The sequence below is a fragment of the Apium graveolens genome, chromosome 3 (assembly GCF_009905375.1).
Source record: "Apium graveolens cultivar Ventura chromosome 3, ASM990537v1, whole genome shotgun sequence".
Taxonomy (NCBI): domain Eukaryota; kingdom Viridiplantae; phylum Streptophyta; class Magnoliopsida; order Apiales; family Apiaceae; genus Apium; species Apium graveolens.
This window is the reverse complement of record NC_133649.1, coordinates 200,098,044-200,109,676: the sequence shown is the minus strand read 5'-3', so window position 1 is coordinate 200,109,676 and position 11,633 is coordinate 200,098,044. Positions and strand designations below refer to the sequence as shown.

The 11,633-nt window shown below is 41.7% G+C and overlaps 1 protein-coding gene across 1 annotated transcript; it reads right to left on the bottom strand.

Moving 5' to 3' along the window:
* Positions 1-10,869: 10,869 nt before the first annotated feature.
* On the bottom strand, positions 10,870-11,301 carry LOC141714774 (putative mitochondrial protein AtMg00860). Its single transcript, XM_074518273.1, has one exon. The coding sequence runs from the start codon at positions 11,299-11,301 to the stop codon at positions 10,870-10,872; it is 432 nt and encodes a 143-aa protein (XP_074374374.1).
* Between the last annotated feature and the right edge of the window lie 332 nt (positions 11,302-11,633).

The following is an 11,633-nucleotide window of genomic DNA, read 5'->3' as shown; positions in this document are numbered from 1 at the left end:
TCTAATTCTCTTTCAAAACTCATCTAATCCATTCTACAAACTAGCCATGGGTGGCCTAACTACTAATGACTTCTTTTAACCTGATAACAGCTATCCTCCTGAACACTTGAATCTTCTTTCTGAACTTTTTCTCACCTTTATATATATCTCAAGTACCCACCATTTACAGTAGCTTTCAAATCCATCCTCGTAGGTACTGTTACATCATAGAACAAGTTCTAAACTGGGGGTATGTAACAGGGGGTAGGGTAAACTGAAAAGATACATTCATAGTTGAATGTACAAAAGAACAAGAATAAGCAAATGGAGGTTCTGGAATAGGTAGTCTCGTATCAAGAAGTGATAGAATAGTGTAGAATAATTTGGAGAGGCGCAACTGTCATAACAGAAGGTAGTATCATTAATACTGATGGAGGAACAAGGTGCAAATCAAATCTGAGAGAAGATGACGATCCTTGAACGGAAAGCTCCAAACTATTAGATAATACAGTTAAATCAGGATCTGCCATTGCCGTTGTCTGGAAATCACGTAGCAAGCTAGAAATCCTGAATCGCAACAGGAACCGTGCCAGAGACCTACTATATAGTCGCACTCATCCTCACGACGTCTTATCTTTCTATTTCCTATTCCTAATCCTAACCCTCTACCCATTCCCGATAATCTATGCTTGTTTCAGTGACTTATTACCTATAGCTCTAATACCAACCTGTGGCGCCCTCCAAACCTGGGTCAGAAGTTTGGGGTCCACAACACATACACAATATATAATCCTGTATAAGAAATATTATTTACAATGACCCTGCTTCGCAAAACCACGGATCCCAACAGGTTAAAGTATGAAAACAAGTCACAATCTTAACTTTTATTACAACGTACCAAATCCCCACTAATTTAACTTACAACTGATAATAAAATTATTCTTACAATCTGACTATCTCTCTACCGCATGAAGCTTCTGCTAGCTCGATCCAACTCAACTGGAAACTTAGCCCGCACTTTGGACTGAGAAACTTCACTATCATCCATATTCTTTTCAACTGTAAAATATATAAAAGAATCTCAAGGGTGAGCTATCTAGCTCAACAAGTCATAATAGTGATAACTGAGGTTAAGCAATGTTCAAATAGAATGATTCAGAAGAATCAAGTTTATTGTTAAACAATCATTAGAATTGGACATTCATTTTAAGTTTTAAAACCAAGGTTAGGCTGCTGATCAGTCACGCACTAACCCCGAGCAAAGCATACAACACTGCTCTCACTACTGGATCCAAGGCACACATTGGCCTAAATTGACCATAGATATGGTCTGACCACGAATCTGGTCCACATATATAAAAAAATTATCCAATTCTAAAGCAGTTCAATATGATAAACAATATAATTCGATAAACAAGATCATAATCAATGATGGTTAAGCACTTGAATAAAAGCGTAAAGAAACTCATGGATAACTCAAGGGTATATCAAGGTATGTATAAGAAACGATTTCCAGCTTGTAAAGGATCAGGTATTCGACCAGTAATGATTTTTCAAGGTATAGTTCTTTGATGTTATAAAGAATGGTTGGAGTATAAAAGTTTCTGGTTTTCAAACAATTTTGTTCCAGTAATTGGTGTTTGGTAGTTATACATTTGGGGAGTAGTATCATATCTGTGTGGTTTGGTGTCTGAGGATCAACAAAGGATGGTTTACAAAGAGTAAGGCTTATGGCTCAAAATCAAGAAAATCATGGTACAAGGTTAAACAGTTTAAAGCACTTGCATTATAAAACAGGAGTTATGTTTAATAATAGCGACATATTATGAAATAGTTCGAAAATATTGGTAATAGATCTTGGAGAAAAGTTTAGAAATACTTTCCTTACAGGGCTTTATAACTTTTACTGATCAACTCTGAGCCGACTCCATCTCTCAGGCTTTAACGTCCAACCACTAGATCCCATTGGATTTGACTTCGACACTCAGGTTTTTCTGTTAAAACTCTACTGAGCTCGTCGACTGACCACTAGGTTATCTTTAGTCCATCGTCCACATTCAGGTTCCCGACTATAACCTACAAGGTCAAAATACCCTACGTTAGATGTTTAGGTATGCTTGACATATCCTCGATATAAATTTTACCCCACGATATTCAAACCCGACTCGTAACAAATAGGGTTCATAATCTCGAAAATCGGTTCGATGTTCATTTTCGGAAAATACATATACTCTTTATTTTATGAAATCAGGGTTATCGATTTGGAAATATATTTCATCCCATCGCACAACCAAGTTTCGTATAAAACACACACACCCATATATATAGTCTCTCGACGTCCCGATATTCATCGGATACGTTCCCGTATTTACGTAATTCAGTTTCCCGGAGAAACATCAATCGACGTCAATTCAACAACAAAAATCCAATTTAAAACACGACAACCAATCACAACTCGCAAATTCCAATCACCGATATAATTTAGTTATTAATTATTATTATTCGCATTTTTATATTTTTTTTTTCGTAGGACTCTGAAATGATTCATCACTGTCCACCGTCGGCTCGCCGAGGCTCATCGCCGACCGCGGCAAAATTCCCGGGGCACCCGCTTATTCGGGTTCCAACTCAAAAATTTCACCAATTATCTCAAAATTTATTCCGGGACGAAATATATTATTTTTTTTCTTCACAAAATTGATCAATAAAATCCCTGCCAAGAACAACGAAAATTTCAAAACAATTGAACCAAGCACAAACAGGAACCAACAACACAGAACCTTCCTGCACGCGCTCACGCGCAAGAACAGAAAGGAAAAGAACACAACATCGAATCACCAGAGACGGAAATGGAGGCCAAAAATCCAGCCACCACAGACACACACTCACGCACACAGTAACACACACACCTCACATATATATACACTTACTAGCATATATACAGAAACATATATATACATATATGCTGGAACAATACCGATCAAAGAAACCATGGTATCAGAAGGTCGCCGGAAAGAAAGGGCGGCGGAAAACCACAGAGGACCGGAGAGAAAAGGAAGGAAAGATGGGGAGGAAGAAATAAAGACAAAGAGAAGATAAGAGTAGAGATATTCGGAGAGACGAAGAGAGAAATCTAGAGAAGAGACTGAGAGATTAAACCAGGGCGGCGAGATGCACAAGGGGGTGGGGGATTTGGGTAATTTAATAATAAAAAAATTTCTTTGTTTGACAGGTGGTTGCAGCCTAACACAGGGAAACAACACGTGTCCCTCCCCAGTTTTATAAAATTGACACATCTTATATGGGATAAATACGAAGATTTAAAGGTCTGCTTTGCCCCGAAATTCAAAATTAACGGACCGAGGTGCACTTAAAATGATTTCAGAAAATTATGAAAATAGTTTTAAAATGTTATAAATATCCCGAAGTTAATAAAAATATAAATTTCATAATTTTAAAATAATTTCCGAAGCGCGATTTATACCCGCTTTTTAACAATTAATGAAACAACGCGCGTGTGAAATTAATCTCAAAAATCCCCAAAATAATTTTAAAAATCCCGGAATATTTCCAACTTAAATAAATATGGGTTTCATAATTTTTAAAGAATTCTAGAATTAAATATGGATTTTACAAATAAAAGCAATCAGAAAATCATTTAAAGATAAATAATTAATAAAATATTGATTTATCAATTTTATAAAATCTTAAAATTAATTATTGTAATTATAAAACAATAAAAATAATTTTAAAGATATTCCAAGTATTTATGCAATTAAATTTGCACTAAAACCACTTTTAAAATTGAAAAAAATTCAATACGACTTCGTAATTAATCACGCGGACAACCCGGTACACTATAATTCACACATAGATAATAATCAAACAACACATAACGGTCAAAACCAATACACATATTTTATTTAATAATTCCCATAAGAATCACATATTTAAATAATTCAAAAATACAGGAGCCGTTATAAATATTGCTCGATTTTTCATGGAAGTTATAATGGTCTAATCGCGACTCGGGGTACTTTTGGCCCTTCTCGGGTATCGACCCTTCATGGGTATTGGCCCTTCATAGGTATCGACTCTTCATGGGTATCGGCCCTTCATGGGTATCGTCATTTTATTATAAAGTGTGGAGCGACCTACATATTACAACAACTTATTAGTGCGAGTATACACACTTAAGGCCTTTGTATAGGCTATTTGGATAGTATTTAACACTAAACGGCCCTTTCTAGGGCTAAGAAGCGAGTGTTTATCACCCATCAACCTTTGTCAAATAATTATAGGGTAAAAGCCGCTAAATGGCCCTAATTGAGGCTAATCGGCCCTAATCGGGGCTAATTTCCATGTATAAGTTGCTAATTAGGCTTAAAAGAGCCTAATTTTAAGTTGTAATGCACTGATTGGCCTTAATCAGGGCTAATTAAGACTAATCAGTATACATAAGACACTAATTATCCCTAATTCATACTAATTATAAGAGTGAATGGGTTAAACGACCCTAATCGGGGCTAATTTTATCATACAAATTACTAATTATCCCTAATTTGGGTTAATTACGCTTAATATACACTAATTGGCCCTAATCAAGGCTTAATTTCACTAATCGGCCTTAATCTGGGCTTAATCTTAAAATCCTGAAAATTTAAAATTTTAAATTTTTTTTTTATTTTTTTTTATTTTTTCCGAAATTTTTCAAAATTTTCGAGGGCGGGGGGGGGGGGGATCATCGGGGTCGAGCAGAACCTCCTGGGGAAGGAGGCTCTGCTTGGCCTCAAGCCCCCAAATTGGGTACTCGGCCACTTTGGAGGAAAACCTCCTGGTCGGCCAGTTCTTGGTTGGCCTGGAAGTGGTTGCCCAGGGGTTCCTGCCCCTCACTTTTTTTTTTGATCTTCTCACTAAAAGTTTTAGGTTTCTACTCACCTTACTATGCTCTTGTGGTCCTTGATTGTCCATGGAATTAATTTTAAAGTTTCCTTTGAGCTACTCAGGGTTCTGCTATGGCTGTTTCAGCGAACGTTCTGTACTCATCCTGATGGACGTTCTGTACTCATTCTTACTGAACGCTCTGTGTTCTACTGAACTTTCCCTTTATAGGAAGCCTTATACTTTATTGAACCAGTCCAAACTTCTTTTATAGGATGTTATGCACCTCAACCAACTCGTTCTCGTAGACGTTCTAGTCTTCATGAAACTTGGTTCTGTTGAGAATTATCATTTTCGAGAAATTTCCCAAGGACCTCCCTAGAGGGTCTCTGGGATAACTTTTGAAGGCCTCATGGCTCTCCTACAGGAGTTTCTAATAGGCTGAAAGGCCTCAATTTATTGGCTGGTAGGCCAAGTCCACTACGGAGGTAAGTCCTGTCAGTCATGGCTCTGCTACAAAGGCTCCTGGTAGGCCAAAAGGCCTCAATTTGTTGGTTGGTCAGCTGAGGCTTCCCCGTACACAAATTGTGGCTGTCATGGCTCTGATACGGAGGCTCCCAGTAGGCCAAAAGGCCTCCATTTATTGCCTGGTCAGTCAGGGCTTCCCCGCACACAAATTGTGGTCGTCCTGGCTCTGATACGGAGGCTCCTGGTAGGCTAAAAGGCCTCCATTTGTTGCCTGGTCGGCCGGAGCTTCACCGCATGGAAGTTTTGGTCGTCATGGCTCTGATATGGAGGCTCCTGGTAGTCCAAAAGGCCTTCATTTGTTGCCTCGTCATCCGGGGCTTCCCCGCACACAAATTGTGTCTATCATGGCTCTGATACGGAGGCTCCTGGTAGGCCAAAAGGCCTTTATTTGTTGCATGTTCGGCCGGAGCTTCCCCGCATGGAAGTTATGGCCGTCATGGCTCTGATACGGAGGCTCCTGGTAGGCCAAAAGGCCTTCATTTTACGTCTGGTCGGCTGGGGCTTCTCCGCATGGATGTTGCGGCCGTCATGGCTCCTGGTAGGCCAAAAGGCCTTCATTTGTTGCTTGGTCGGCCGGTGCTTTCCCGCATGGAAGTTGTGGTCGTCATGGCTCTGATACGGAGGAGAACATTTTGTTCTCGTACTCATGAGTTTAGCTGAAAAGCTAATCCTGTCTTAATCTCCACTAATTTTTCTTATCATGATGATTAACATAATCGTCCTTTAGTTAAGACTAACGACTTATATTTGGTTTCAGCCAGGCTTTTTTCGGAAGACTGATACGATAAGCGGTGTCATTCATCGCTTTTCTCGCTTATAATGTCATCTTTTATTGCCTTTTGATCGTTTTTCCTCACCATTCCTGGTGTTCTTTCAACGAGGTACCTGCTAGCGCGAACCAGGCTGACTTATGACTTGATGTAGCAGGTGACCTTTTTCCAATAAAAGAAGATGAGAAGTGCTCATTTTCATTTACACCTTCATTTCTCAACTTCTCAAATTCTCAAATTCTCTCAAGCTCTTAACTTTCTTCAAGTTCTCAAAAATGTCCAAGTGGACAAGGCCCTGTCAAGTCCTCTTTCTCTGAAAAGGAAGCTATGCATAAGTGGGCTACTCTACGCTCACTCCAAGGTATAGCTCTTGTCTCCCCCTTCTCAATTAATCATTATTCGAACAGTTTGAAGAGTATGTTGGATGAGAGAGCGGACGAGTACCCTAGTACCGTCCATTTCGATGCATTCCATCACTGAAACGTGCTTCGTCAAAAGGACGTCAAGGTGATTAAGTTGACTTACTCCTGGCCCGACTGCTTGAGGATTCGTAGAGCTAAGCCAAGTGAGAGGGAATGTAACCTTTGCCACCAAAGATTATTTGTGTCCAAGGCAGCCCTTAACTCCGGGCTAAGGTTCCCCCTACACCCCTTCATTCCGAGGCTTTTAGCCGAACTCAAGATCCATCCATGCCAGCTCTACCCTAACGGTTGTCTATCATCATTCTATTCATAGTGAGATGCCATGACTTAGGCATCCCTTTGAGTGTGACAATGATCCGTAGTATCTTCATGATGAAGGCGTCTCCTATGACTTGGCCTGGTTGGGTAGTGATTCCACACCGAGCCCACGTTTCCCAAATGGTGAACACCAGTTCCCTCAATGACTCAAACCACAATTAGAACAAGAAGTTTGTGATCATTGAGTGGAAGGATGGAGACTGGGGGGTATAATTTAGACGTGACTTTAGTAGCCCAGTTGATAGTTCCCACTTCATTCTCAACCTTTCTGATGCTGAGCTTCATGCCCGAGATCATCTTATTGACGATGACGGGAGGACCCCTTATTGCGAGTTCGTGACGGAAGTCAAGCTTGTCAAGGCTGGCCTTAGCTGCCTCTCTATAGAGGGTATTTATCCTTGTTTTTCCTTACTATTTACAAGTTAATTTTTACATCCGTTTCTTTTCTTCTCATTTCAGCTGCTAAGGCTCTTGACGCCAAAGCCAAGCCGAGCGATGTTGTTACGGGTAGGATGGCCAGAGATGCCATCAAGAAGGCCAACCATATTCCTAAGGTCCCTTCCTTCCTCGAGGCATCAGGATCTGGCCTTAAGAGGACCAAGGATTTTGACGGAAGTTCCAGGACCCCTTTCGAGCCCGAATGGGGTATTTCTTCCAACGACTCCGTTTTCGGCAACCCGGCTCTTGCTCTCGAGATGTCGAGAAACTGCATTACTCCTCTTGACCTCTTATTCGTGTCCTCTGGTGAGAAACTCATCGAGGCTGAGATGCTGGGAGCTCATGCCCTCTATCAGGGATGTTTCTACTTGTGCAAATTTTCGCTTAAGTTCTCTTTTTCTTAGAACTTGGAAAATATTATAGGATTCACTCCTTAGGGGCTCGGCCCTTTATACTCAAACTCATATTTTCTTTGTTAGGCTAATGCTTATTTCACGGCGTCCTCTACTCAAGCTATCAAAATAAGAGGCGACTATAATGCATTGCAGGCTTCCATAAAGCAGATGACTATCTCCTCAGGGGAGTGGGAGTCTAGGGCCCATGAGGTAGAGGGAAAGCTTGCCATCATGGAGAAGAAATATGCTTGCTCGGAAGATAAGAGAAATAAGGAATGGAAAGACCTTGAGGCTGCTTATCACAGATCTACCAGGTTCACCACGATGATGGATGATCACGATGACGAGATGCACCTCGTTAACCTGGCAATAGGTTGGAATAGGGGAGTCAAAGATGCTCAAGGCATATGGTCGGATGTGGTTGATCCAAGCCTTCTATTTTTCCCCTGGAAGCTGCCTATTATGGACCTATCTGAGCATCCTTTCGGATCTGTGCCCTCGACTCCTCACATGAGGCCCCAGTCGAGCTCCAGTCACTCGGGTTCCGGTTCCGGCTCTAAGGGCAAAGTCCCTTTGGGTAGCCCCAATTACAGGGCAGCCCATCAAGGGAAGATGAGGGAGCCGATTCCAGGGAGCAGTGGTTCTTCTTCTGAGGAAGGCTCGGATGGCGAGGGGGAAGGCTCTTCTGATGAGTAAATGATGTGGCCTTGCATGGCCTTGATTGCCATATGTGGTTTTTATTTTCAGAACCTGTTAATTTGAACCTTATTGGTCTGTAACCTATTGGTCCTTCGGGACTTTAACTTATGATCCTTCGGGATCTTTTATCTACGCACTATGTTTAATTTCATTTCATACTTGTCTTTTATTTTCGGCATTTGGTCCTTCAGGCCTTGCATTCTTTAGATGCTCGTACTTAAATAAATTGGTAGACAAGATGATAGAAATAAACTTGCATAAATAGATAATATCTCTAAGAAATGGGTTCAACCCTTACATAAGATGGTTTCTTCGACCTTATTTATAAAACTAATACTAAGTACTAGGAGCATGTAGTGAATGTCCTAAACATAATAAACCTTCAAATTCAAAGCATGCCAAGTGCGAGGCACTTCATCACCATTCAGGGTCTCTAACTTGTAGGATCCTCATCCCAGTGTCTTCCTGACCTTATAAGGTCCTTCCCAGTTGGGGGCTAGCTTACCTCTCTCCCCAACTCCTGATGCCTCAATCTTCCTCAGAACCAAATCTCCCTGTTGAAAGAACCTTTCTTTAACCCGTCAATTGTAATAGAGGGACGCTCTTTATTAATGCTCTGCATTACGGGCGTTGGCTTCATCCTTCATCTCATCAATGAGATCGAGATCAAGCCTTATGCCTTCTTCGTTTATCTCTGGCTCGTAAGCTTTGATCCTAGGGGATCCATGAGTGATTTCAAGGGGCACCACTTCCTCGGCTCCGTAAGCCAGCATGAATGGGGTCGCTTCAGTTGTCACTTTTCAGGTGGTTCGATATGGCCATAGTATAGGCAGCAGCTCATCTACCCAAGTGTTTCTCGAGCGTTCAACCCTCTTCTTAAGTCCATCAAGGATGATTCTGTTAGAAACTTTCGCTTGCCCGTTTGCCTGATGATGTGCAATGGAGGTGAAGCGAAGTTCTATGCTGTTATCGTCGCAGTACTCTCTGAACTATGTATTATCAAATTATTTCCCATTATCTGTGACAAGGATGCGTGGGATTCCATATCGGCATATCACATTCTCCCAGAAGAATTGGGTAATTTGCTTGGTGGTTATCTTGGCTAGTGCCTTAGCCTCAATCCACTTTGTAAAGTAGTCTATAGCTACCTCAATGAACTTCCTCTGTCCTGGTGCCATAGGAAATGGTCCAACTATGTCCATCCCCCATATTGCAAAAGGGATAGGTGTGCTGATTCATGTAAGTCTCTCTAGGGGTTGTCGTACTATCGGAGCATGCCTCTAGCATCTGTCGCATCTCTTCACATAAGCCTTTGCATCGGCTAGCATAGTTGGCCAGTAGAATCCCAACCGAGTTATCTTGTGAGCGAGGGCCCTGCCCCCCAAGTGTTGTCCATAAATCCCTTCATAGGCTTCTTTAAGTGCCTCCTCTACTTCAAGAGGTCTTAAGAACTTCAAGTATGGAATAAAAAAAGACCTTTTATAAAGAAGGCCTTCAATCGACGAGTATCATAACGCTCTAACTGACAGCTTGCGTGCCTCCTGGGCATCGTCAGGGAGCCACCCAGTTTCTAAGTGGGTTTTGATCAGGTCTATCCAACAGCTTGCCACACCGACCGGTGCTATCAGATTTAGGACATGAATAGTAGGGGTCTTCAAGTCCTGGAAGTAAATACTTCTCGGATAGTTCTCGACGATTTCAGACGAGGCGAACTGAGACAAGGCATCCTCCATAGTGTTCTCCTCTCTCGGAACATGTTATGTGTACCGTTCATCAAACTGAGTCAGTATCCCCTTTACGACTCTCAGGTACTTGTCCATAGTATCATCCTTGGCCTCAAACTCCCCATTAACTTGAGCAACTACAAATATTCAGTCTCCACAGACCTTCAGGTTTTTGGCCCTCACGGTTCTAATCAAGCCTAAGCCAGTTATCAATGCTTCATATTCTGCTTCGTTATTCGTAGTCGGGAAGTCCAACTTCAAAGCAGATTCAATCATAAACCCGTTAGGGCTTTGCAAGACTAGGCCTGCACCACTAGATTTTGTTTTGGACGCTCCGTCAAAATGGAGAACCCAATACTCTTTTAAGGTTGTTTCTTCATCCTTCTCCTTCTCTCCTCCTTCTGAGGTTACTACCACTTACCCCTGACTTCTTGGTCGTTAACAGTACATTCGACCACGAAGTCTGCTAAGGCCTGAGCCTTGATGGCCATTCGAGGCTTGTATTTGATATCAAATTCTACTAACTCAATCGCCGAATTGATGAGCCTTCCACTGGCCTTCGGGTTATGAAGGATGTTCCTCAAAGGTTAGTTCATCAGGACTTCGAACTTCTGAGCCTGGAAGTATGGTCTCAACTTCCTCGAGGTTGTGATGAGAGCAAGTATGAACTTTTCTGTGGTGGAGTAATTCAATTCTGCTTCATGAAGCACCTTGCTTACATAGTATAAGGCTTCTGGAGCTTCTGCTCTTCCTTCACGAGGACTGCACTCACGGCTTGTTCAGATACCGCGAGGTACAAATAAAGAGTGTCCTCCGGACTTGGTTTAGCCAATAATGGGGCTTCAGTCATGTACTTCTTCAGCTGTTCAAAGGCCTCTTGGCTCTCAGCTATCCATTCAAATTCCTTCATCTTCTTAAGGGTTTTGATAAAGGGCAGACATTTATCTTCTGACTTGGAGATGAAGCTCACTAGAGCTACAATTCTTCCCGTCAGCTTCTGAACGTCCTTGATGGAGCGCGGTGGCTCCATATCTAGGATGGCTTTGATCTTGTCGGGATTGGCCTCTATTCCCCTATTAGAGACCATATGACCCAAAAATTTTCCAAACCCAACACCGAAAGCACACTTGGCTGGGTTTAACATCATCTTGTGGTGCCTCAACACTTCAAATGCCTCTCTGAGGTGACTAATATGATCGGCCTTGCTTAGGGTTTTGACTAACATGTCATCAACATAGACCTCCATGGTCTTCCCAATTAGATGGGAAAATATCTTGTTTACCAGTCTTTGGTAAGTAGCTCCTGCATTCTTAAGTCCAAGAGCCATAACAAGATAACTGAATACACCAACGTCAGTAATGAAAGATATCTTGGGGGTGTCATCCTTATGTATTCTAATCTGATTATAACCACTGAAGCCATCCATGAAGCTTAGCATCTCGTGTCCAGTAGTGGCATCAATCAGGGTATCAATCCTTG